At 42.5% G+C, this 27,672-nt stretch overlaps 1 protein-coding gene across 1 annotated transcript in view; it reads right to left on the bottom strand.

Annotated features, from left to right (window-relative positions):
• Nucleotides 1-27,672, bottom strand: part of CACNG2 (calcium voltage-gated channel auxiliary subunit gamma 2) — a 93,308-nt gene that overhangs the window by 6,393 nt on the left and 59,243 nt on the right. The window contains exon 2 of the mRNA XM_044679126.1: nt 15,592-15,675. Within this exon, the coding sequence (XP_044535061.1) occupies nt 15,592-15,675 (84 nt within the window). The remainder of the gene's footprint in view (nt 1-15,591; nt 15,676-27,672) is intronic.

Raw genomic sequence — 27,672 nt, 5'->3', positions numbered from 1 at the left:
GCAAACTCTCTTGATTCACCCCCAATCTTCCTAGCTGCTGGGACCTGCTTTCAGAAAATTATGGGACTTTGGTTCTGTAAATATTCCTTATGGGCTTATAAATGTTCTGATATATTTTTAATAAATTTAAATATTATATAAATGTACACTTTGTAAATATCATTTATGGACACTCTAAAGCTATCTCCTTTGCTAGAATGTAGGCACCTGGAGGGCAGGGTCTGTTTCACCTTTGTCTTTATCTCTCCAGTGCCTAGAACAGAGTAGTTGCTTGTCAATTGATTGATCTCACATCTCTCTGTCTCTGTGGTACAGTGTTCTCCTCACAGCCATCTTGGAATGGTGGGCTATGAAAGTGTTATTAAACTCATTTTCCATGTGAGAGAAGTAAGGTTTGGAAAGGGGAGGGGACTTGTCCCAAGTTCATACATATGAAAAAAAAAACAACACAACTTTACCTTCTGTCTTAGAATCAATACTGTATATTGGTTCCAAGGCAGAAGAGTGGTAAGTGCTAGACAATGACTTGACCAGGGTCACATATCCAAGAAGTATCTGAGGTCAGATTTGAAGCCAGTATTTTTTTTTAAACCTCACTGTCTTAGAATCAATATTGTTTATTGGTTCCAAGGCAGAAAATCATTAAGGGCAAGACAATTGGGGTTCAGTGACTTGCCTGAGGTCATGCAGCTAGGAAGTGTCTGAGGCCAAATTTGAACCCAGGACCTCTTTTCTCTAGGCCTCAGTCTCTATCCACTGAACCACCTAGCTGTCCCTACCGTCTATCTTAGTATCAATTCTAAGACTGAAGAGTAGTAAAGGCTGGGCAATGGTGGTGAAGTGACTTGCCCAGGGTCACACAGCCAAGAAGTGTCTGAAGCCAGATTTGAACCCAGGACCTCCTGAAAGTTCATTCTACAATGTCTTTTTTTTTTTTTTTTTTAAACCCTTACCTTTTGTCTTGGAGTCAATACTGTGTATTGGCTCCAAGTCAGAAGAGTGGTAAGGGTAGGCAATGGCGGCCAAGTGACTTGCCCAGGGTCACACAGCTGGGAAGTATCTGAGGTCAGATTTGAACCTAGGACCTCCCATCTCTAGGCCTGGCTCTCAATCCACTGAGCTACCCAGCTGCCCTCCTCTACAATGTCTTTTTGGAGGATTCATAACTGGGTCTGAAAGCTAAGAGGTTAAGAAACAAAATCCTATGCAGAGGGTAGGTTATTGGCTTTTTGTTGTCTTCTAGACTCTGCCTTCAAGGCGTAGAGTACAGTTTCAGAATGAGTTATAGGAAACATACAATTCCTACCCACAGACCTGGGATCGACAGGCAAGGTGGGCAGTTGATGAGGCAGCATTTGGACTCCACGCTGTTTCTCAACAAGGTGGGTTTTTCCATGTATCTTATAAAGGCTCATATTTTTAATGGTAAGAATTTCAGCTCTCCAGTGACCTGGAGGGATGATGGGGTGACAAGTCAGGTCACAGACCTGTGAGGCAGGGAAGGCTTAAAGCCTGAGGCAGACAAAGAGTAAGTAACACACAAGGGAAGCAACTTTCAGACCCTGCCTCGGGCCCCCAAGGGCATCATCGTTCCAGGTCGGGGCTTAGCAAATATCCAATAAGGAGTTACTGTGTGCCTTCAGTGTGTGAAGCCCTACCTGTCCTAAGCCCTATGGAAGCCCCTGCTCACCAGGAGCTTACAAATGGCTCAAAAATGGAAGGCACAGAGATTGGAAAAGAGCTGAAAAGTAAATGTTGTGGGAGGCCTCAGAAGGAAGGAATGTCATCTGGGGGGGAATCAGAGAGGGCATCCTAGAGGAGGTGAGAGGACAGATTTGTTTGCTTTGCTTACCCTGGGCTAATCTGACTTCTCAAGCTCAACATTGACCTGGATTTAGGCTCTAGAAGGGCCATCTCAGCCTCGATTCTGCTGAGTCACCCCTGGTCCCCAGGGTACCCTGCTTATGTTCAGAATGGACAATGAGTAGAGAGTCACAGGGCACACCACTGAGGCCAGATACCACCTTAGGCTGCTCTGCCCTGTCCAAGGGTCAGGTGTGACTTAGTTAGTGAGACACCATCATCTAAGCCAACAAGTCATCGTGGCAAGATCCAGGCCCACGGCTGATTCCTCTTCTCCAGGTGTCTTTCTAAGAATAGTGACCATTTAGAGAGAAAAGGAATGGGCTGCAAAGGGGTGTGTATGTATGTGACAGAGACCCAGAGAGACAGAGATGGATAGAGACAGAAAGCGGGAGTTTCTCAGGGAAACAAATTCATTAAAGGACAACAGAAAAGACAAAAAAGGAGACAGACAGAGGAGAGAGAAGATGTGGAGAGAGACCTAGAAGAGAGAGTGGAGAGAGAGAGAGAGACAGAGACAAACGGGGAGGGGAAGGGGGATAGAGAGAGGGGAGAGGGGAAGACCCTCAGAGAGACAGAAATTATCTCCACCTCCTCTATGAGATAATATATACAGAGTTAAGTCACTGGGGGGTGGGGGGGTGGGGTGGACTTCCTTTGTGAGGGTTCCCTGGCTGGCAGGAGAAGCTTTCCCACAGAAAGCTTGTGATATGGCTTCGTTACTTGAGCCAACTTTCTGGCTTTTGCCCTGACACACTTGCCAACTTGACCCTTACTATCTGTATGATTTTCACTTAAACAAATTCTCCAGGTCTCAATTTCTTCATCTGTTAAATGAAGGACGTGGACTAGATCATTCCCAAGCTCTCTTCCAGCCCTAGGAAGGCTGTGATTTTTGGATCCCTTTTATATTTCCTGTTTTGAGTCTATTCAACACTCCCTCCTTCATTTGAAGAGGAAAGGAATGCTAACCACTGGCAGAAAGTGGCAGATGGATCAGGAAGGAGAGGAGCATTTATTAAGCCGCAAACACTACAAATATTGTCTCATTTGTTCCTCACCACAACTTATGAAAGTAGGTGCTGTTATTACTCCCATTTTAAAGATGAGGAAACTGAGGCAGAGGAAGCTTACATGACTTGTTCAGGATCCCACAGCTAGTAAGTGTCTGAGGCTGGATTTGAACTCAGGGCTTCCTAAACCTAGGCACTATTCCACCTAAGCCTATAGCCTTGAAGGCCATTAAAGATTTTAAGAAAAGGAGAGAAGGAAAGAGTGTCTTAAAAATGTTTGAAAGAGTAAATGATTGGAGGAAAGCACTGGAATTTGAGGCTGTGTCTTTTGTCTAACCCACATCTAAGCAGTCCCTCCAGACTGAGGAAGGACACAGAGGTAGCCTCTGGTTTTCCAGCTAACAGTGGCATAAACCATTGTTAAAAGCAACAAGGACTTGGTCTGAAGAATCAGTAAAAGGAATTTCAAATCAAATTGGCTGAGCATTGGAGGCAGAGGATTGGGTTCCAATCCTGCTTGTTTCACCTCCTCTCTGTGAGATCCTGGGCAGATCATCTAAACCCTCTGGACCTCAGTTTTCTTATGTATAGAAATGAAGAGGCTGGACTGGAAGATCTCTAAGGTACCTTTTGATTCTAAATCTGTGACCTTATGGCTTTTCCAAGAGCTCAGGGCCAGTTGGATTCACTGGCATGGCCTTTTATCCTAGTCTAGTGGCTTGGTGACCTCTGAAAAACAGACTATTTTCCTACCAGTAATTCCTTGATAACAAATCAGTTCCTACTTGACTAACAGTTCTGGAGAAAACTGTCCCACTTGGGGCAGCTAGGTGGCTCAGTGGATAGAAAGTCAGGCCTTGAGAAAAGAAGTCTTCGGTTCAAATCTAGCCTCAGATACTTGCTAGCTATGTGACTCTGGGAAAGTCACTTCACCCCTACTGCCTGGCCCTTATTGCTCTTCATCCTTGGGACCGATATTCAACATTGATTCTAAGATGGAAGTAAAGGTTTTGAAAAAAAATGGTCCAGCTTGATTCAGGGAGTCTAGATATGGAGTCTGAAGATCCCAGTTCGAATCTTATCTCTGCTGCTTACTATGTGTGACCTTGGGCAAGTCACTGTTTTCCTATTTGGAAAAATGAAGGGGTTGGATGAGATGATCTCTAAGATCCCTTCTAGTTTTAGATTCTGATACTCTGGCCTCCCAAGGTGGCCCATTCCATATCAATGAAGCTCTAATTATCATTAGAAAGTTTTTGCAGATATCTACCCTGAATATGTCTCCTAGATACTTTAAATCCTTTCTTGTCATTCTCATTTCTGGTCATTCTGCCCTCTGGGATGGAGCAGAACAAAGCTAATCCCTCTTCCGAGAATTTGAGAATTCAAAGAGAAAAATTCTACTCTCTTCTAAAGGGTAAATATTCCAGTTCCCCCCAAACCCCCCACAGACTGGGTTCCAGTCTTTTTTGCAGTTTGGTTCATTTTCTCTGGACTGTCCAAAGATGGTCGGCATTGTTGTTGGTGGTAGTGTTTAGTCGTTTTTCAGTCATGTCTGACTCTTCCTCATTCCATTTGGGTTTTTCTTGGCAAAGATACTAGAATGGTTTGATATTTCCTCCTCCAGCTCATTTTATAGATGAGAAAATTGAGGAAAGGATTAAGTGACTTGTTCAAGGTCACAGAGCTAGTAAGTGTATCTGAGACTGGATTCGAACTCATGAAGATGAATCTTTCTAATTCTAGCCCTGGTACTCTATGCACTGTGCCACCCATAGGCTGTCAGAGCCTTTTCTAAAATAAGAGGCTTAGAATGGAATGCACCACTATGGATATGGTTTGAGAGGGCAGCATGCAGAGGGATGATTTCATTGGGGCAGCAAAGGAAAATTTTTGTTTTTAATTTTGGTTTCTGTTTTACACTGTTGATTCATATTGAGCTTGTAGTTGTCTATATTCATCAGCCCGTCCCTCCACAAGCCTCTGTCTACTCATACCTTTCTGCATTATGTGCTTAAGACTGCCCCCTTCCCAAACTCCCCTTACCTTCTCTTAGAATTCATACTAAGTATCAATTCCAAGGCAGAGTAGCACTAAGGGCTAGACAATTGGGGTTAAGTGACTTGCCCAGAGTCACACAGCTAGGAAGTATCTGAGGCCACATTTGAACCTAACACCTCCTATTTCCAGTCCTGGCTCTATCCACTGAACCATAGCTATCTCCTATCTATCTTGTGCTTGTATATTTTTTTATTGCGCTATTTTTTAAAACACAAATGTAAGATTTTACATTTCTCCTTCGTGCATTTTACCAGTATAAGAGAAAAGAGTAACAACAATGACAATAAATAATAATAATAATAGCCACCATTAGTAGTACTCACAAGAGCTAAACTATCGATACATGTTGACAAAGAAGTATTAATGGATGGATTTATTTATAGAAATAGAAGGGATCATGGCTACCAGCACTTAGAGATTGGTTTTTCTTTTCTTTTTAAACCCTTAATTCTATCTTAGAATTAATACTGGTTATTGGTTCCAAGGCAGAAGAGGGCAAAACAAAAACTCCCCAAAATTGGGTTAAGTGACTTGCCCAGGGTTACACAGCTAGAAAGAAAGAAAATTTGAGGCCAGATTTGAGCCCTCTTGTCTCTAGGTCTGCTCTCTATCCACTGAGCTACCTAGCTGCTCCAGAGATGAGGTACTTGTAAGGACTTGGACTTATTGTTCAGTGAAAATAATGTAATGGATTAGTAGATACTATGCAACACATTAGTTCAAGGTGTAAAAATTCAGCACCTACTTGAATACATGGTAAAACATGGCCCAGCAATTAGAATTCTACCTGGTAGGCTCTTTGTTTTTAAAAATAAAAGCAAAAAACAAACAAAAACTACCTAACAGATGAGAAGTCCACATATTACAAGCAGAGACCACAAAATATCCTTGAAAATTCAATAGATAAACTTTCCCGAAACTGGACCATCATCAATCACCTGCATAGAACATTTATTGATACTATTTGAAGAACAGCATTTTCAGTGGAGGTCATTAACAAATGCAGCCTCTAAGCATTGTGAACAAGAAGTTTTCAACATAAACTTTACACAGAGAGACCTCACAGAGGAATGGCAAACCATGGGAGACCAGGATGGGGTCTTTGTCCTGTTTGCCACCAACGATGCTTGTAGGAAGCCTACAGGGGATGAAATCATGTCTCCCAATATTTTTATTCAATTACAAGGAGCAGCTATTTTCTCCATCTGTGCAAATAGTTTGTACAACATGAAATATAAAAGAATAATGGCTGAAAGACTGACACTCCATTTCCCATCTCCCGGTACTTGTACTGATTGTCCACCATGCCTGGAACGCTTTCCCTGTTGACCCCTGCCTCTTGGCTTCTCACAAGTCTCAGCATCCACAAGAAGCCTTCCCTGGTCCCTCCAACACTAGTCTTCCCTCTGAGATCACCTCCAAGTTATCCCATATGCATCTTGTTTGTTTGCTAGAAGTTGCTTGCGTGCAGGAACATTTACCTTTATATTTCCAGTGCTTAGCACAGCACCTGGCACATAGTGGGAGCGTAATAAATGCTTTTATAATAGCTAGCATTCATAGTGTATCTTAACATTTGCAAAGCATTGTATTTCATTTGATTCTTACAACAATGCTGGGAGATAGATGCTGTCATCATCCCCATTTTACAGATGGGAAAGGGAAGTGACAAATATTTATTAAGCTCCTGCTAAGTGCCAGGCACTGTGCCAAATGCTTATAAATACTATCTCATTTGACACTCATAAGACCCTGAGAGATCGGTACTATTATTACTCTCCATTTTGCAGATATGAAAACTAAGGTAGATAGAGGTTAAGTAATTTGCCTAGGGACACCCAGTTAGTAAGTATCCAAGGTCAGATTTGAACTCAGGTCTTCCTGACTCCAGGCCCAGTGTTCTATGCACTGGGGTATCCCCTAGTTGAGGAAGCAGGCTCAGAAAGGTTGAGTCACTTGACAGGAGACTACACAGCTCATAAAGGTCAGAGTTGGCAATCATAGATTTGGCAAAAGAAGGGACCTTTGGGGTCATTGAGTCCAATCCCTTCATTTTACAAAAGAGGAAACTGAGGTCTAAAGAGGGCCACATAGCTAATAATAATATAATAACTGAGGTGGGATTGGAGTCAGGTCTCTAGATTGAGCATTCCCTCCCCCAGGCTGCCTTTCTCTATTCACTGGGTTCCTCTATATTCTGCATTATTTCCCCAGATGCCAAGGAACGGCCTGAACAGATTGTCCAAACCTACCTTGACTCCAGCTCCCAGGTAGAGAACATGGCATCTGGGCTGCTGTTGGGATGTGCCGTGCTCCTCCCTATCCTCGGGGATTCACCCCGAGATGCTGCTTCACACAGAACGTTTTCAAGGTTAATAGATCGAAAAAAATGACCTACTTTTAATCCATTTTTGTAAATTTTTAGTCTGTCGTTCCTGATGTGTGGTTATTTCCAACTTCAGGATTAACGTTCCGCTCGTTTCTTTAAAAAACCCAGCCTCGCCAAGGCCCTGATGCTCAGAGGCAGCCTCTGAGAAGGAACAGATGGAACGTCTCGGATGCCCCTCCCCCCCGCTCTGCTCAGCCAAAGCGCCCCATCTTGGAAGACTCAGATCCAGGCTGCCCTCCGGCCTTGCCACGGACCCTTCCTCTGCCGCGCCGGCCCCAGGGTGGGCTGCATCCCTCCTGGAGGTCCTGAGAACAGGCTGCTCCTGGCCACCCCACACCATCAGCACCTTTGCTCACTGAGAGAAAGGGCTTTGACTTCCAGTGTGCCATGACTTTGTAGGCATTTAGGAGAGACTTACTGACCCCAGGAGGGAGCTGGAGGGGAGGGGGAACCTGAGAACAAGAAATATAAGGGCTAGGAGAGGGCTTAGAACAGGGGATGTCAGAGCTGGGGGGCCCTTAGAACAGGGGATGTCAGAGCTGGGGGGCCCTTAGAACAGGGGATGGTAGAGCTGGGGGGCCCTTAGAACAGGGGATGGTAGAGCAGGAAGGAGCTTAGAACAGGGGATACTAGAGTGGGAGGAAGCTTAAACATGGGTATCAGAGCTGGGAGGTCCTTAGATCAGGGGATGCCAGAGTAGGAAGGGGCTTAGAAGAGGGAATGTCAGAGCTGGGGGGAGCCCTTAGAATATTAGAACTGGGGGATCCTTAGAACAAGGGGGGGCAGAGCTGGGGGAGGGGCTTAGGCTGAGAATATCAGAACACAGAATTACAGAATTGGAAGGCCCTTGAAAACATGGAACATTCGGCCTGGAAGAGACTGTAGAGGCCAACTCACTTCCCAAGGCCCCTCATTTAGGAGGCGCTCTCTGGTAGCATCGAGGGAATGGCAGAGGCCACTAGGTGGTGCCTTAGGGTCCAGAGTGCATTGGAGACGATGGACCTGATTTCTAATTCCTCCTTAGATGCTTGGCAGCTGGGTGAGTCATTTAACTCTTGTCTGCCTCCGTTTCCTCATCTGTAAAACAGGACCAATAAGGCTATCTATCCCCCATCATTCTTGTGAACTTAGAATGAGATCCACTTGTAAAGTGCTTCTGCAAGCCTTAAAGCATTCTCTAAATGCCGCTATTTTATTAAAACGAACAGATAGCCCGTCCTAGAACAGTCACCCACAGACATCAAACTGCATTTTATATTTTCACCACAATCCTTTTGTGAAAGTGGGGAAGCTGAAGCTGGCACATTGGCAAACAGCCAACAAATGGCCAGTGGGAGGTTGCCAGGACGGGCCTGTAGGGGCCTGAGCCTTAACCACTTTGGTTGCTTCCTCGGACCAACGCTTTAGCAATCTAGCTGCAGTGCTGGTTATGAGCCAAACGAGGACGATAGAGTCAGAATGTCGGAGCTGGAAGGGCCCTTAGGCCCTTAGAGGCTGCTGAGCCCAATGCCCTTGTTTTGCATGTGAGGAAACTGAGGCCCATGGGGAGAAGAGTCAGGATCATAATCATGCAGGGATCTAGTGGCATTGCTGGGACCTTGAACCCGGGACTACTGACCCCTAACTCGATAAGTCCTTTTCTCTTTCCCTGACCTTATGCAGCCTCTCTGTCCTTCATTTGTTAACATTTAAGGGGAGCCAGCACCCCCTGGGCACTGCCTGAGGGCAGAGTCTCAGAAAAGCCAAACATAACAAGAAGCTTCTTGGAGGAAAAAACCCAAAACCCAAAACCAAAAAACCGACCTAGGGACACAGGGTGTCTGGAAGTCCCAAGAAAAGCCCGTTGGAGGAGTTCACCACATAAGAGGCTGAACATCTGCAAGGCCTCCTGTTTCATTTCTCAAATCCCTGGAGCTGCTGGAAGGACCTCATGCCTCCTGGGAAGCAGAGATGCCAGGATGGATCTGTCTTGCTGGTTTGATTGGAGAGGCCATCCCTTAAAGAGACAGCAGCGATCCATATCATAAAACACCCCCTAAATTTTTAATATGATCGATCTCAGCATAACACAAGCCAATTTAGCTGGGGTGAGGAAAGGCAAGGCCCCACTGGGCAAGGAGCCTCCTAGCTGCCCTGAAAGGGATCTGAGGGAGGCTGGGGCCAGATGGCCTTCTGTGAGGAAGGAACCTTCCCTGAAGGCACTGTCCTTGAAGTCTCTGGGTGGGAGGGATTGGGAAAAGGACAGTGGAAAGGAGAAACATGGTATCCTGGAGAGAGGCCTGGACTGGGGGGCACAGGACTCAGATTCATGTCCTCACTCTGCCACTGGGTTTTAAGATGAGGTTTTAGGCCATATGGCCCCTGAAATCCTCAGGATCCCAGGAATGTCTGGATCAGAGACAGAGTTTGTGGGTTGAGCTCTGGCTTTGTTGCTTTTTAGTTGTGGGATTTTTGGCAAAAAGCTCATTCCCATTTTGGACCTTAATTTCACCATGAAAAAAAACCCCAACCCCTACCTTCTGTCTTAGAATTGTTACTAAGTATTGGTTCCAAGGCAGAAGAGTGGTAAGGGCTAGGCAATGAGGGTTAAGTGACTTGCTCAAGGTCACTCAGGGACATAGCTAGGGAGTGTCTGAGGTCAGAATTAAATCCAAGACCTCCTTTCTCTAGGCCTGACTTTCTATCCACTGAGCCATCTAGCTACCCCCAGTTTCAACTATCTTTAAAATGGGATTTGTTGTTGTTGTTTAGTCACTTCAGTTGGGTCCAACTGTTCATGACACAATTTGGGGTTTTCTTAGCAAAGATACTGGATTGGTCTGCCATTTCCATCTCCATGTCATTTTATAGATGAGGAAACTGAGGCACATAGGGTTAAGTGATTTTCCTAGGATCACACAGCTAGTACCAGAGGCCAGATTTGAATTCAGGTCCAGTACTCTATATACTGTCCCATCTAGGGACACCACCACCTAACTGTCCCAACCGTGAGTTAGGGAATGAAGTTTTCCTCCTATTTAACAAAGATTTGGCCCATGGACCAAAGTTCCATCAGGAAAGAATGATTCCTCCTTAATAAGACACTCTATCTCCATTTCCATGCCCTTTTGCTGGCTGTCCCTTGTACCTGGAATTCTTTTCTTCTCCCTGTTAGATTCTTAGCTTCCCTGACTTCTTCCAAGTCTTAGCTAAAGTCACATTTTCTGTAAGAAATCTTTCCTGGTCTTCCTTAATGCTACTGCGTTCCCTCTGTGACAATCTCCAATTTTGCCTGTGTCTTGTTTGTGGGCTGCTAGGTGGCAAGGTGGATAGAATACTAATTTAGAATCAGAAAGACTCATCTTCCCAAGTTCAAATCTGGCTTCAGACACTTACTGTGTGACCCTGGGAAAGTCACTTAACCTTGTTTTCCTCAGTTTCCTCATCTGTCAAATGAGCTGGAGAAGGAAACGGCAAACCACTCCAGTATCTCTGCCAAGAAAATCCCAAATGGGGCCATGAAGAGTCAGACATAATTGAACAAATACAACAAAATGTCTTTTTTTTTTTTTTTAACCCTTACCTTCCGTCTTGGAATCAATACTGTGTATTGGCTCCAAGGCAGAAGAGTGGTAAGGGTAGGCAATGGGGGTCAAGTGACTTGCCCAGAGTCACACAGCTGGGAAGTGTCTGAGGTCAGATTTGAACCCAGGACCTCCCGTCTCTAGGCCTGGCTCTCAATCCACTGAGCTACCCAGCTGCCCCCACAACAAAATGTCTTATTTGGACATAGTTGTTTTTGTGTTGTCCCCCCTAGTAGACTGGTAGCTCCTTGAGAACAAGGGGTATGTTTTGCCTTTCTTTGTATCTCTAGCAGTTGCCACAGTGTCTGGCACATAGTAGGTGCTTAATAAATGTTTATTGATTGATTGGCCAGAGAAAGGACTTTTGATCTAGGGAGTTGATGAGTTTATAAATGCTTGTTGACTTGACTTAATCTAACAAGCAGGGGGGCTGTTATTTGAGCGTACAAAGTAAATTAAATTACATTACATTCTCTTAATATTACTGTCACATGGCTGGACTGCTAGCACTTCTCCTGGAGCTGGGAATACATTATGGTCTCTCATTAAAGGACATATATGACAGAGCAACTCCTAATTGGTCACTTGGTCCCTAGGCCTGGGTTACATTGGAGATGACTCAGGCAGGAGGAGCTGCCCATTCAGTAGGCTACAAGAGAACAAATAGCTCAACTTCTGTTACTTTGGGACCTCTTCCAGCCTTTCCCTTTGAATTCTAGTGGGGTAGGGCTGAGAATTTTTCTTCGCCCTCACACAGTGATACTGGTGGCCCACAACTTGGGCTGATGGCAATGAGAACAGCGCCTGCCCCCGTGAAACAGATATCCCAGATGCTTTCTTCTACATGTATGTTTCTTCTCTGGGCATAGATCCACAAACAGCAATTAGTGGTCCTAAGCAATGGATATTGTTAGCCTCAGTGGTGCTGGCAACCCTGTAAATGCAAGTATTCCTGAGTTCCTGAATTAATTCTGGTCACTCAGCAGGAGGTATTCCCTGAAACTACACTGCTTCTTAGAGGGCAAGGTGACTGCCAACCAGATCATCCTGAACTCGAAAGGACTAAAGAACCATCCCTGAATGGCCGGCAGATCTGGGACTTTTGAATTGTTCAGACAAGTGGAGGTCTTAGGTGAATGTCTGCTCAGCAGTCCTACACAGAGCCTTTATACCTTTGGGAAAGATTATATTGATGGGATGTATTATAGCAGTATGTTCTAATTAGGTATCTGTTAATGAATGCCTTTTTTTTTTCTTTTTCTGCTTTAAGCATTTCTTTTGTGGCCAAGAAAGTGAAAAAGTTTTGGGTATTTAGTACCTTTTCTAGAAAGTTCCTCATAAATCCCTTTATGGGGAGGTCTTAGAAGCATTGTTTAGAGCAGGGGTCAGCCAACTATGGCCCTTAGACCAAATTCAGCTCACAAGAATCTTAGATTTACAAAAGCAAGAGATGGCCTGGATGTGGCCACAGGGCTATAGTTTTCTGACCCCCATGGTTGGAAAATTTCCTCTGAGGCCTACTTTGGGGAAGGGGCTTTGTGAGAGAGATGAGAAAAGGCTGATTCTCCTCTTTTGATGTTCACAGGGTGATTTTGGGTCCTGTGTGAGGACCAAACAGGGGGCCCTCACAGAAAAGGGCCTTCTGAGGTCACATCTTGTGATCTTGTCCATATTTGTCCTATATCTTTTGGAGCGAGCTTGTTTACCCTAGATTTGGGTAAGTTCAGAATTCCATTTGGAAGACTCCAACATTTTTCAGTTGATACACTGGAGAAATGGGGTATTTTATGTATCACAGGTACCCCTGGAAATATTTCATTAGGACCTCCATCTGAATTTCCTTGCACATTGAAGAAATGTATCCCAATGAAAAAATGTATGGGCTGCTGGAGGGCCACATGAGAAGAATTTTCACCATGGATTGTTTGATTTCTCTTGTGAAGGTAAAGGAATGAGTTCTAGTTTTGTTAGGAAGAGCCTCTCATGTTATGGGACTTTATTTGAAACTATAATTTACTTCTCCTCCAAGAGGAGAAACTATTTTGGACTATTTCCTTTTTTGTTGTTGTTGCTAGGGTTGTTTTTGTAATTTTAATTTTGTTTTCTCCTAATAGTTTTGGGTTGGGACAGGCACTTAAAAGGAACAGGAAGGAGGTAATCTATGAGAACTTAGTAAAATGTTTACTTATTATATTTGTTTAATTTTGTGTATAGGAGTAAGTGTAATCAGCCCCATCAGGTATGGTAAATCTTGGCCCTCATGAAAGTGTTAGTTTGGGAATTGTCTAAAAACAATGCTTCTTGCCCTGCTGGAACTCTCTGCATGGCATTCATGAATCTATTAAGAATTATACTATATGGCCTTGGGTGTCACTCTTTAATGCAAAGCACTGTGGGAAGCACAGAAGAGGATGTTAGGGCCTCCCTATCCAGAGTCCCAAATATGGGAAATGTACCCCTAATGCCTCAGATGATCTGATGGAGATATGTAATGAGAATGAATGAAGTTGGACATCCTCAATGATCCTCAGTGTGTTATAGTAGAGTGTTATTTTTTTTGAGTCACAAGACCTGGGTTCAAATTCTGATTCTACCATTAACTTCCTTATGTGAACTTCCAACGTTAATGCCTTTAATATATTTTTTCTTTAATATATCTTTTCTTTTCTTCTATCTTTCATTTCCTTTCATTTTATCCTTTGGAAATAAGATATTGAATATAGGGACCACCTCCTTTACCTTTGTGTACATACTGAGAACCCAACACAATGCTTGCTTGGCCCATAGGTGATGAGTGCTTGTTGAATTGAATTAGGTTTTAGTTTTCTTTTCCAAAATGAAGAAAATTGAATGAACTGTCTCTCTAGTTTTTAGTCTTTTTTTTTTAACCCTCACCTTTCTTTTTAGTATTAGTTCTTTTTTTAAACCCTTAACTTCCATTTTAGAATCAATACTGTATATTAGTTCCAAGGTAGAAGAGTAGAAAGGGCTAGGCAATGGGGGACAAGTGACTTGCCAGGGTCACCCAGCTAGGAAGTGTCTGAGGCCAGATTTGAACCCAGGACCTCCCATCTTTAGGCCCGGCTCTCAATCCACTGAGCCAACCAGCTGCCCCCTAGTATTAATTCTAAGACCTTACTCTAATTACTGGTTACTCCAAGAAGAGCAATAACAACTAGACAGTGGGGGTTAAGTGACTTGCCACACAGCTAGGAAGGGTCTAAGATTAGATTTGAACTCAGGTCCTCCTGATTCCAGGCCTGGTAACCTATTCCAATGTGCTATGTGGCTGTGCCTCAGTCTCTTTATTAATATTGACTGCACATTAATCTTCTTCACAACTCTGTAGTCCAAACAAATCCATTTTCTGGCTGTTTCTTATAGCAGGGACTTAATTTCCTATTTCTGTGCTGATGCACTGGCCATTCCTCATGCCCAGAGTGCCCTCCCTCTTCATCTCTGTCTCCCAGAATTCTTCATTTCCTTCAGGAATCAAGCACCATGTTCTACAGGAAGCCTTTGTTTATCATCCTAGCTGCTAGTGCCCTCTCCAACCAATACATCTTGTATCTATCTGTGTATCCTCTGTCTATATATGCTGTCTTTCTGATTCAATGGAATCTCTTTGCGGGCAGGACCTTTTGTCTTTATGTCCCCAGAACACCATTCCTGGACCATAATAAGAATTTAATAGATGCTTATTGATTGATTAATCAATTGTTAATTGATGGTCCAGGTCATTAATTATAACAAAATTTGATTTTGGCTTAGTTTGATAGTTTTTTCCCCTAAAAAAAATCTCATTTCTTTTTTATGTCACTTTTCTTTTATTTCTCTTTTTTCTATTGTTAAGCATTTATATTCTCTACCCCAATGCAAAAAGAAAAAAAAGAAAAGAAAAAACCCAACCCTTTCCCTTTCTTTTCAGTGGAATTGTTATAGATAGATAGATAGATAGCTATAGAGAAAGACTGATAGATAGATAAATATTTGGATAGATGGATAAATATGAGTGGTAGATGGATGGAGGATAGATAGAAAAATAGGTAGATAGATAGACAGATGAATAGATAGATACATAGATATTTAGATGGATAGATACATAGATACATTGAGAGAGAGAGATAGGTGTTTTGGCCTACTGACTGTGGCACTTGGAAAGTGCTTAATAAACACATCTTGATAACTTGATTATTATATAAGCACTTTCTCCACAATCATTTACTGATTCAGTCATTGCAAGGTTTAGGATCCCCATTTCTCATGCTCAGAGAGTTTGAGTGACTTGTCCAAGGTCACATGGAGAGGGTATTGAGATCTGACCTTAAAAGCTTGAATCCATCAACCAGAATCCCCTTATCTACAGAAGAAGAAATTTAACACAGAGGTAAGGCTATAATCCATAGATGGTAAGGTCTTCCGAGGCCATCAAGTCCAACTCTCTTATTTTACAGATGAAGACACTGAGACCCCCTGAAGTTAAGTGACTTCCCCTGGGTCATACATCAAAGTGTAAATTTGAACACAAAATCTCCTAGCTCTGCCAGATACCAGAAGGTCAGTTCCATCAGATTTGCCAAGAGCCTTTAAGTAAGATCTAACCTTTCATTCTACTTTGGGAAGTGAGGATCTCCTGCAGGGATCACTTGGTGCTAGCACCCACGCCACCCCCACCAGTGAGAGGAAGAATCACAATACTTACGGAGGAAATACTCTGCTGTGTCGGCTTCATAATCTGCATCCTCAGGGAAGTGATCGATTTGCTTACACAGACCTTTAAAATTCCCTGAAAAACAAGGGAGGAGAGAACAAATGAGTCCACCAGAGCACCAGGGACCACAGCTCCCACTTGGTTCTTTCTGCTTTTGTTGCCCCTCAACAACTCCGGCCGAATCACCCCTCGCCCCCTCCCCTCACAGAACAATCCCTTAGCCTTTCACCTGGTCCGTGAGGGCACTGGGCAACCCCAGACCTGGGGCGCTGGGGAGATGATCTGAGACCTTTGCTTCAAGTCTAAGTGTTCTAAGCTTAGGATATCCTCCCAAGGGTTTTCTGTGGCTTAACTAGCAGGAAGAGTTTTTATTCTGATCTGAGGATTGTCATTGAAGAGACAATTAAGCACCAGTTAACTCACTGTAGCTGATGCAGTGAATTCTCTGTCGTTCTGAATAGCAAGGGAGGCAGGGCAGCTACGCTGTGCAACTGGGAAGCAGCTACTAGTAGTCTTGAGGTGAGGTGGTGGTGGGGGAGGAGGAAAACCCTGATGTCTTTCTCCCACTCTGAGACTCTCTGCAGGCCATGGATGAAAGGACCCCTGGGCAGGGGGTTTGTAAACTGTCCTTTACATGGTGGTGGCAGCAGAGCTGATTATGCTGGCAGGAGGAAGAGCAGGAGAACCAGGTGAAAGCTCTTCCTGGAAGATCAGTGTAGTTGTCTGATGTTTCCGAATGGTATTCCCTTGTTGCCTTGTGTTTTTCTGTGTTGTATGTGTTCCTGGGCAAGCACTGTGTATTGGACTGTGTTATAAAATGCCTGAAGTCTGGTCACCTTAATCATCTAAGGGTCTGGATGATGACTCTAACATAAAGTCTTAATTTTTTTTAATTAAAAAAAATTTCAGTCCTAGATCCTCTCTTTTCCCTATATCCTTCCCAACTCCTTAAGAAGTCAAGAAAAATCTGGCCTCAGACACCTCCTAGCTGTGTGATCCTGGGTAAGTCATTTAATCCTTATTGCTTAACTTTTACTACTCTTCTGCCTTGGAACTGAGACTTAGTATTAATTCTAAGACAGAAGGTAAGAGTTGGAAAAAAAGGCAAGAAGAAAGAGAGTCAGGCAAAACATATTTCCAATTAGCCATATTCTGGAAAAAAACAGCAAGAGAAAGAGAGAAAAAATATGCTTCAATCTGTACTCTAAGACCATCAGTTCTCTATTTGGAGGGATCACAAAGTCTTTATGGGAGCCCTGTCTCCTTCTCTTGGATGTGTTGGCTAGAGGTCATGGAACCCAAATGGTCAGAGGACCCTAACAAGATTTGAGGAGTGGGATATCGAAGTTATTTCAGTCCTCTATTTATGAGAGTAACTCTATCGACATTCATGAAGGATTAAAAAAAATGAAGAATCAAGAAAACATATTAACATAGAAATTATACCGAATGTTTATTCAATAGGCAACAAAATTTTATAGCTGTATCCTGCATGGCCTAGACGAATGGCATTCTGAAATAATAGCATTACTACAGTATAACTGAATCCTGCTGTAATGTCTTTGGGTTGATTGCCTTATATGTAAATTAGATAATTTGATGAACTATGGAACTAACTGTCCCCTGCAAAAGGTTGCTTCATCTAAAGTTGTGCTTTGTGGGACCAATTTAGGAGTGCTAAGTAAGGGCATGTTATACCACATCCTACTATGTGAAAAATAGTGTGTTAAATTCTAAGGGAGCCTAAAATCTGATAGGGGAGATAAAAAAGGCACACAAATAATTTGGAAAAATATATGTAAATGTACATATTTAGTTTATATATAAATGCATATAGAATAGAAATATTTATATGTTAGATATAATTATACATACATAATAAATTATGTGTGTTATATATAATGTATAATGAACTGGGCTGGACTGAACTATATGTTATATATCACACACACACACACACACACACACACACACACAAACACACCCATTTTTATGAAAGTCATGAGAAGCATCATGATGAAGTAGATAGAGAGTTAGCCTCGAGTCAGAGAGTCCTGGGTTTGAATCTTGCCTGATACACAGGAAATTAGAGGGGGTGGGCATTGGATCTGGGGCCTGAACTGATCTGGGTAGGACTCCAACAGATTTAGGCATTTCAGGCCTAGAGAACACATGAGCAAAAAGAAGGTCTGAAGTCAGGAAAGTTATGGGATACATTCATGAAATAGGGAGTGGCCAATATGGGGACAGCTAGGTGGCACAGTGGCTAGAGCGCTAGTTCTGGATTTGGGAGGACCTGGGTTTAAATTTGGCCTCACATATTTCCAAGCTGGGCAAATCACTTAACTTTGTCTAGTCTTCCCCCTTCTGTCTTCAATTTATCATTAAGACTGAAAGTAAGGGTTTAAAAAAAAAGTGAGAGGCCAAATTTGACAAATCTGATAGAGTGTATAAAGAGGAATAGATAAATCTGTAGGTTAGACCCAGATTGTGAAGACTTTGGAAATTAGGCATTCAGATTTTATTTCTTTCAAATAGATAGTGATCCATGATTCTGGAGCAGTGTGGCTGGATGGGATTGGGGAAAGACTGAAGGCAGGAAGAGATTGCTTAGTAGGGTATTGCAAGAGTACAAAAAAAAGTAAAGAGGTGTGTAAATGGAATTAGCTCAAGCCCATTCATAGTTAAAACTAGCCACCAGAGATAAGGTCATCCCCACCTCCCTTAGTGGGGAGGGGAGATGAGTTACCCATACGTGACAATTCAGAGGGGAAGCTGCCTGAGGTCTCAGCCGAGATCCTTCAGCCCCAAGTTCAAAGCCTGAACCCCCCCACAGGAAGTTACCAACATACTTGAAGAGATAGCATCTTTCCTCACTTCCTGGGGATCCACTTCTAATTTAAGTGGACAAATGGCAGCCTCTACACTGATTTGGACTGCCCAAAGGGCAGTCCCTTGTTCTTGATTTGTTACTTATTGTCAGAGGGCAAAACAATATCTATCACATATTTAATAATGATGATGAAAAGATCATGAGATTGTAATGATCAATGTTGTTCTCAGAGAAGAATGAAGAAATTTCCCTCAATCCTCACCTTGGAAAAGTGAGGGACAATGGAAGCAGATGGTTGACTGTGCTGTTAGATGTTTCCTTGTTATATGAGAAAATTTGTAGAGTAGGCATATTTAGAAACACGGGCAGCTAGGTGGCACAGTAGCGAGGTGCCCAGCCAGAGGTCTGGAAAACTTCTTGGGTTCGTATCTGGCTTTGCATACTTCCTAGCTGTGACCCTGGGCAAATCACTTAATTATGTTTGCCTCAGTTTCCCATCTGCAAAACGAATTGGAGAAGGCAATGGCAAGCCAGTCTTTGCCAAGAAAACCCTCAATGGAATCACGAAGAGTCAGAAACAACTGAAAAAAAGACTGCATGACAATGATATTCAGAAATATATGTACCCCAAATAGACTGAAATGTAAAAAAACAAAACAAAAAAATAGACCCTGAAACAAAAAAGGAGAAAAAAAAGGAGGGACAGCTAGGTGGTACAGCAGATAGAGAGCCAGGCCTGGAAACAGAAGGTCCTGGACTCAAATCTGGTCTCAGATATTGCCTTGCTATGTAACCCTGGGCAAATCACTTAACCTGTTTGCCTTGTTCTTGCCTTTCTGTCTTAGAGTTGTTACTAAGTCAGAAAGTAAGGTTTATAGGAGGGGGGTAGGAAGAGGGGAGTGAAAGAACATGAATCATGTAACCATGGAAAAATATTCCAAATTAATTAAATAAAAATTTTCATATAAAAAAGGGTTAAAAAAATTCAAGAGGCATCAATAGAACTTTGATTAAAAAAAAAAAAGTGGGCTTCTTGCCTGACTTAGTTCAGTGTATGTGAGAGAGGGAAGGAGATCGATAGGAGACATTCTACCCAGAGAGAATCAACAGGCCTTAGTAACTGGTTGGATGGGGGATGAAAGAGAGTGGAGAATCAGAAAGACTGTAAGGAGAAACACCTAATTCCTTGAGGGAAGAGACGTCTCATTTTTGTCTTGGTCTCCCTAGTGCCAGGCACAGGACCTGGCACATAGTGGCTGCTTAATCACTCATTTGCTAGGCATTTAGCAAGCATAGGACACTCTGAGCTCCATCTCCGAACTCTGGCTGTCCCTCCTGCCTGGGATGCTGTCCCTCCTTACCTCTCTCTCCTTTAGAACTCAGCTCAGATTGCCCCTTCTACAAGAGGCCTTTCAGGCTTCCCCTCTGAAATTACCTGCAGTCTATTCCATCTGTATCCTAGTTGTTTGCAAGTTCACTCCCATTAGATCCAGAGCTCCTCTAGGGCAAGGACAGAGCCTGGTTTTGTTTTCCTTTCTATCTCCATAGCTTAGTCCAGGGTCTGACTTCAAGAAAGTGTTTATAAAGATTGTTGACTGGCTCCCTACTTGCCGGGTACTAGGATATGAAGACCCCTCCAAAAATTTAAATAAGTCTTGAATTTAGGGAGGTTATATTTGGAGCTGAAGAGAATCTCAGAAGTATAGATTTTATACTTCTTCCATTTTATAGATGAGGAAACTGATGTCCGGAGACATTAAGAGACTTGCCCAGGATCACACAGCTAGTAAAGTGTTTCAGGCAAGATCTGAGCCTGGGCCTTCCTGAGTCCAAGTCTGGGACTCTATTTACCTTATCATGTTGCCTTTCATAGGCAGGTTGGGCAGGAATTCACCAGGAGTAGTGCCCCAAGACAACTGGTGCTAATATTCTCATTAACTTGGTGCTAAGCTCAATTGTTTGCAGAAGGAGTAAGGGATGATGTTCTGGGGCGGGGGACTAAAAACTGGAAACAGATGAATTTCCCATGATTGGTGAATGGCTGAACACTGTGACACGTGAAAATGATGGAACCTTTCTCTGTGGAAAGGAATGACCAATAGGAATCACTCAGAGCAATATAGGAAGACTTAAATAACTTGATGAAGACTGAAGGAAACAACCAGAAAAGCAATATATTCAGTGATTACAAGGATGTTAATGGAAAATGTAATAAGATGGATTCAATGCTGTGTTATTATAATGACCAAAGTTGGCCTTGGAAAAAGAGTTGAAAAAATGTATGTCCTTCCTTTTATTAGTGAGGTTGGGGGCTATGAATTTGGAATATTACCTATCCTGGACTGAACTATAAGACTCTTTCTTCTAGCTCCATATTTATTATCCCGTGACTTTGGACACTTCATCTCCCTGGGCCTCAGCTTCTTCATCTGTAAAATGAAGGGATTGGACTGGATAAGTCCCTGAGGCCCCTTTTACCTTTCTATCTATTATATCACCATCACCATAATTATTGTCATCACCATCATCTTCATCACCACCATCATCATCCTCTCTTTACTCCTCGCAGTATTATTTAACTCTCTCAACTTATCAATTATAAATATTATTCAACTCTCTCCTTCCTTTGTTTGATCTCTTCCCTTTGCTTTTCCCCCCAAGATATTGTGCTCTAAATCATTCTTTCTGGCTCACTCACCTTCCATCTCTCTTCACCACTGACTCCTTCTATTTACCTAAAAAATGTTCAGGTCTGTTCAGTCATATAAGAAGCATTTTTTCCTTAGCCCTTTCAACCCTCTTCAGCTACTGTCTTCATATCTTCCCTCCTACTCACTGCTCAACTTCTTGAAAGAATTGCCCTTTTCTCTTTTTTTGTTTTCTTTCAATTCCTCCATCTGGCTTCCACCCCCTACTTCCCTATAAAAACTGCTCTCCCTGGGATCCCTAATGAGATCCTCATCTCTAAATCATAAGTCTGTCCTCAGGATTCATTCTCCTTGACCTCTTGGTCATTTTAGACACTGTTGACTGCCTCCTGAATACCTTGCTCATTTTCTAGCTTCTATTACTTGACATCTCATTTCCATAGATACTACATTCCTAATTTCTTCCTACTTCTACCATATTTTTGTTCCTTTTACTCATTCTTGGACTTCTCTGTCTTTGATTGTTGAATATTGTCTCTTCCTTCTCTCTGCCTCTTGGATTCATATCCATCCTTCCAATTCAATTAATTTAACTCAATTCCTAGGATCATTGTTTCATAGATTAAAAAATAGAGGGGACTTCTGAGGTCATCTAGACCAATCCCTTTACTTTACAGATGAGGAAACTGAGGCCTAGAGAGGTTGTGACTCACCCAAGGTCAGACTGCTAATAAGTGGCAGAACCAAAATTTGATCTTTGGTCCTCTCATTTCAAATCCAGCTCCTTCCCCCCACTGTAGCGTGGCATTTCCTTTAAATACATGTTTTTAAAAACCTGTTTAATCGATGTTCTTTTCTTTATTCTTTGCTGCTTCTTATGAGTCATAGGTTGCTCAGTAGATAGTACTAGGCCTGAAGTCAGGAAGATCCAAGTTCAATTTCAAAAGCTTACTAGCTCTGTGACTCTGGGCAAGTTATTTGGCCTGTTTACCTCACTTTCCTCATTTGTAAAATAGGCACAATAATATCACCTACCTCCCAGGGTTGTTGTGATAATCAAATAAGATACTATTTGTAAAATGCTGAGCAGAGTACCTAGCACAAAGTAGGAACTACATAAATATCATCATCATCATTATTATTTATGGAATCATAAGTTCTCAGTTCACTTTTATTTTTGTATTCTCAACTCCTAGCTGAGTGCCTGGTATATAGGCACGTGTAATTAATTAATAAATGCTTGATTGATGACAGAGGGGTAAGGAATTATTCAATTTTGTCACAAGGATTCTTAACTTGGGGTCCATTAATTTGTTGTGTAAAAAATTTATCTTGATAGCTATATTTCACTAGTGTGAGTTTCTTATATAAACCTGTAGGGGCAGCTAGATGGCACAGTGGATAGAGCACCAGGTCTGGAGTTAGGAAAAACTGGGTTCAAATACTTCCTAGCTGTGTGACCCTGGTCACTTAACCCTGATTGCCTAGCCCTTATTGATGCTCTTCTGTCTTAGAATTGATACTAAGACAAAACATAAAGGTTTAATGCCCCCCCACCCCCCCAATTTGTGGCTTCTGTTTCATACATTGAAAAACATGATTCTGTGAGGGGTCTTTAGGCTTCACCAGTCTGACAGCCAGAGGGAGCCAGGACATAAAATGAAGAACCCTGTCCTAGGTCAATTCACATTTTTATAGCACTTTAAAGGTTTACCTAATATGCTTTCTTCCTAACAACTTTTGAGGTACATAAGTTATCTCTTTCTCTCTCTCTCTCTCTCTCTCTCTCTCTCTCTCTCTCTCTCTCTCTNTCTCTCTCTGAGTCTCAGTCTCTCTCTCTCTCTCTCTCTCTCTCTCTCTCTCTCTCTGTGTGTGTGTCTGTCTCTCTTCCATTTTACAAATGTAGAAATTAAGGCCCAGCAAGTTTAGGCAATTTGTCAAGGATCACACATAACCGTTAGGAATTGGGCCTCAAATTCAGGTTTTTGTTACTAAAGACCAGTGCCCAGTCCATGGCACCAAACTCTTATCTAGTCTGGCTCCCACTAGATACCATATGAACCATTCTTCCTGCTGACATGGAGCTTGCCTCAGGAATTGAGAACAATTTAGAAAATCTTCCAGTGACCACCCTGGCAGCTGGTGTCTCTAACCAAATATGTATTAGAATGACTTTGGAATTACAGGCCCAGGAGAGAATGACAGTGAAAAAGTGGTCTTAACCAGCCAGCCATTTCTCTAAGAGACAGCTTGGCCTCTCTCACTGGCACTGACTCTAGGGAAGAGGTGGTCAGACATTCTTAGGGGCCCACAGGAATGGCTTCCTGGCTCGCCTGCTTAGGGTAGGCCAATAGATACAAGCTGGTCTCTAAGTCAACCAACGCATCTGCCAATAAGCTTAATGAAAACAAAATCCCTGAGGCTTTACCCAGACCCTCCTTCTCCCAGCATCCTCCTAGAACTGGGCACAGACCGAGCCGATGTGGAAAGCCCGAAGACGGCTTCTTTGGCAAGCCTGTTGTGGCTGCTGCCAGGGACAAACCATTTCAAGATGGGAAATTTCAGCTCGCAGGTATTAAGTAGCTTAAAAGGAGGTTTCGTCAGCTTTGTAAAAACCACGTTAATATCCCACAACACCAACTGCTGCCTCCTTTCTTTGTGGCACAATGAGCTGCTCATGGAAACCTGATCATTAGCAGTGGGCCAGACGTTGGTTTATTTCTTCCATATTCATGAAAAGCTGAAAGAGCTGCTAAATGAGCTCCCAGGGAGGACGTATGTGTAACACAGACTGAGGCCGGCCTAGGAGGCAATCAAGTAATTTTTTAAGTGGGGGCAAATGAAGGGGTTCATTTGGTTGGCTCGCTCTCTATTCAGATGCTTTCCATCCCAGAGCTGTTTGGTAGGGCATGCTGAAGCATTTCATAGGATGATTGGTGCGTAGTAGGTGCTTAACATATGATGGTTGATTGACTGAGTGATTGATTAATGAAAGTACTGACTTTGGGGTAGGTTGAGGATTTGAGTCTGTAGTATGACTGACTCTCGTGGTGGTTTAGTTATTTTTACTGGTGTTTGATTTTTTCCTGACCCTTTTGGGGTTTTCCTGGCAAAGATGTTGCAGTAGTTTGCCATTTCCTTTTCCAGCTCAGTTTTACAGATCAGGAAACTGAGGCAAACAAGGTGAAGTGACTTGCCTGAGGCTACACAGCTAGTAAGTGGCTGAGGCCAGATTTGAACTCAGGAATGTGAGTCTTCCTGACTCTAGGCCTGATGCTTTATCCATTGTGCCACCTAGATGCCCTAAGACTGGGCTCTAGGCTACTCATCTGCTTATAGGCTACTGAAGTCCTCTCAGAGGAAGAGCCTTGAGTTATTTTGCTTGTTATTTTATAACAATTCCCATATCCACATAGAACTTTAACGTTTATAACCCATTTTCTTGACAACAGCGCTCTTACTTATCATTGCAAGTACCATTATTCATACAATATAACACAATACACATTTGTTAAACACCTACTATGTGACAGGCACTGAGCTAAGGGCTGGGGATACAAATAAGAGAGACAGTTCCCACTCTCAAGGAATTTACAATCTATTCAGGGAAGATAATACACAACATACAAAAGGAAGATGAAAGGGGGAGGATGGTGTGTCAGACTTCCAAATGTCACCCATTTTATTTTATTTTATTTTTAAATTTTTTTTAAACCCTTAACTTCTGTGTATTGGCTCCTAGGTGGAAGAGTGGTAAGGGGTGGGCAATGGGGGTCAAGTGACTTGTCCAGGGTCACGTAGCTGGGAAGTGTCTGAGGCCGAATTTGAACCTAGGACTTCCCATCTCTTGGCTTGACTCTCAATCCACTGAGCTACCCAGCTGCCCTGTGCCACCCATTTTACAGACAGAGTCAGAGGTTTGGAGAGGCCAAGTGACTTGTGAAGGGTCATGTTGCTAAGATGTATCAGAGTCTGAATTTGAACCCTAGTCCTTCCTGCCTTTAGGTTCAGAGCCCTGCTACACCACCATTAGATTGGATGAATTGTTAACCCTGTGATGAACAAGAGACTCCTGTGTCCTTTAGTGCTCTGAACTCTAACCATTCTTCAAGGACAAATTCAAGTACCACATCCTCCAGGAAGGCTTTTGGGATTATTGCAGCCTTCACCCTTCTGATCTATTCCTTTTCTGATTGTTCTGTTCATATTGAAACAGTTATTGTATCTTGTCCTTCTCCAGCATCTCCCCCTCCCCAGATTCCTCTTCCCTCATATCCAGTGCCTAGCTGTTCAATCGATCTTATCGATTGATGGAAATGCCACCCTCTGTGATAGAAGTCAACAAGACTCTACACACTGTGACTGGGATTAGTTGTCTGCAGGGAACCTTTCTAGAAGAAACTCAGCTGATTTGTTTGGAGAAGGTTTACTAATGAGATAAAGGGACCTTGAAATCATTAGGACATAGCCAATGTGGAATATCATCAATTAAATAGAATTTGCTACTTTGGGATCTGGAACATGTTTTGAACATGGTTGTCACTGGTCAAGGTTGCTAATGCACTCTTTTTTTCTTCTCACTTTCCTCCCATCAAAACCCTTTAATGGTTTGCCATTGCATACCAGAGAAAGTCCTAACTCATTGACCTTCTGAAATAAGAGCCTCACCCCTTCCTTTGTCCCCCAAGCTCCCAAGCTCTGATTCTTAGTTGACTCTTCTCTCTCCCTCTCTCCACACATCCAATTACTTTCCAAGTCCTGTCAATTAGGTAAAGTTCAATCTCTTCCTTTCCCAGTCTTTCCTTCCAACCCTGATGCCAAGGTCTCTTTCCTAATGCACAGGTCTGATAATGGCACTCCTTTGATCAAATACCTTCTATGGTTCCCTATAGCATGTAGAATAAGGCTTCAATTCCTAACTTAGTATTCAAAGCCTTTCACAATCTGGTCCTCGTCTTATTTTGCATCACTTCCTCCAGATAGGTTCCTCAAAAATCATCTTGTTTTTTTCCCCCACTTCTGAGTATTACATGCCTGTTACTGACACTCATTTCCTAACACATGCCTGGGTAAGCTGAAATTCCTTTCCTGTTTCAAGGCTCAGTTCAGGTGTCTCTTCATACAGTTTCCCCTCATCCTCCAAGCTAGAAGCCATTCTTCTTACCTTCAATTGTACTTTGCTTCCTTTGGGTCTCAGCTAAAGCCTCATCTGCAAGAAGACTTTTTTGGTCTTTCTCAAGGCTGGTGCCTTCCCCTTGTGATCACCTCTGGTTTTTTTTCCCATCTAGATGTTGTCTCCCTCATTAGATTGTGAGCTCCTTGAGGGCAGGGACCGTCTTTTGCCTTTCCTTCATTAAGCACAGTGCTTGGCCCAAAGTAAGCCCTTAATAAAAGCTTATTGGATAAAGCAGCTAGGGAGCATAGTGGATAGAGTTCCAGGCTTGGAGTTGGGAGGACCTGGGTTCAAATTTGACCTCAGATACTTCCTGGCTTTGTGACCCTGGGCAAGTCACTCAATCCTGATTGCCCAGCCCTTATTACTCTTCTGTCTTAGAATTGATACTAAGACAGAAGGTACGATTTTTTAAAAGTTTATTTATTTGACTTTCTTAGTTCAATCTGTCTGACCTCTCTCCCATGCTTAAGAATATTCCAACTTCATCACAGAGTCATAGATTTAGAGCTGGAAAGGATCAATCCATTCTAGTCCTACCACTTTATTTTATAGATAAGGAAACTGATGTGTAGTGGTTAATAATAATATTTAGCATATAGTTAGTGTTTTAAATTTTGCAAAGCTATATGTATGTATATATATAGTATTTAATCTCATTTGTTATATATTATATATATACATATGTATATATGTATATATATATATAAAATCTCAGAGATGAATTGACTTGCCCAGATAACTCTGACACTAAGCAGAAGAGCTAAGAGTAGAAGCAAGTCTTCTAGATTCAGACCCACTGTTCTTTCCACTAACCCTATGCTGTCTTTCCTTGAAGTTCCAGGAAGCCAGATTTTGGCTCTATACAGGGAAGAACTTGAACTGTCCAGCAATGGGATGGTCATTCACAAGAAGAGGGAGCTCCTTATCACCAGCTCTGTTCTGGCAGAGGAGAAGAGATTATTGTCAATTCTAGGAAAAGTGAGTGAGAATGTATTAGTGTTGCTTCAGCCTGGAAAAATATTTATGGATTTTATTTTTTGCTAAAAGAATATGAGAGAGAGAATATGAATAGCTATCGACCTATTTGCCTACTTTCCCCTCCCTATCCAATCTTTATGAGACTTATCAACATAGCATCAGGGCCATTCTTGATGAAGGCAAGAGAAGCGGATAAGCAGACTTTCATAAAGCCATAGCCACGGATGTGTTGGTGGATGTTAAACAACCAGATCTCTAAAAATGCACTGGTGATATATTTTTTTAGTTTAAATTTTAGTTAAAAATTTTAAACCCTTACCTTCTATCTTAGAACTGATACTAGATATGGGTTCCAGGGTAGAAGAGTGATAAGGGCTAGGTAGCTGGATTCAAATGACTTGCCCAGGGCTATGTAATCTGGAATTGTCTAAGGTTAG

This window comes from Gracilinanus agilis, chromosome 5 (assembly GCF_016433145.1).
Source record: "Gracilinanus agilis isolate LMUSP501 chromosome 5, AgileGrace, whole genome shotgun sequence".
In the NCBI taxonomy this organism is placed as follows: Eukaryota; Metazoa; Chordata; class Mammalia; order Didelphimorphia; family Didelphidae; genus Gracilinanus; species Gracilinanus agilis.
The sequence above is the reverse complement of the archived record's forward strand: the minus strand, read 5'-3'. Positions and strand labels throughout refer to the sequence as shown.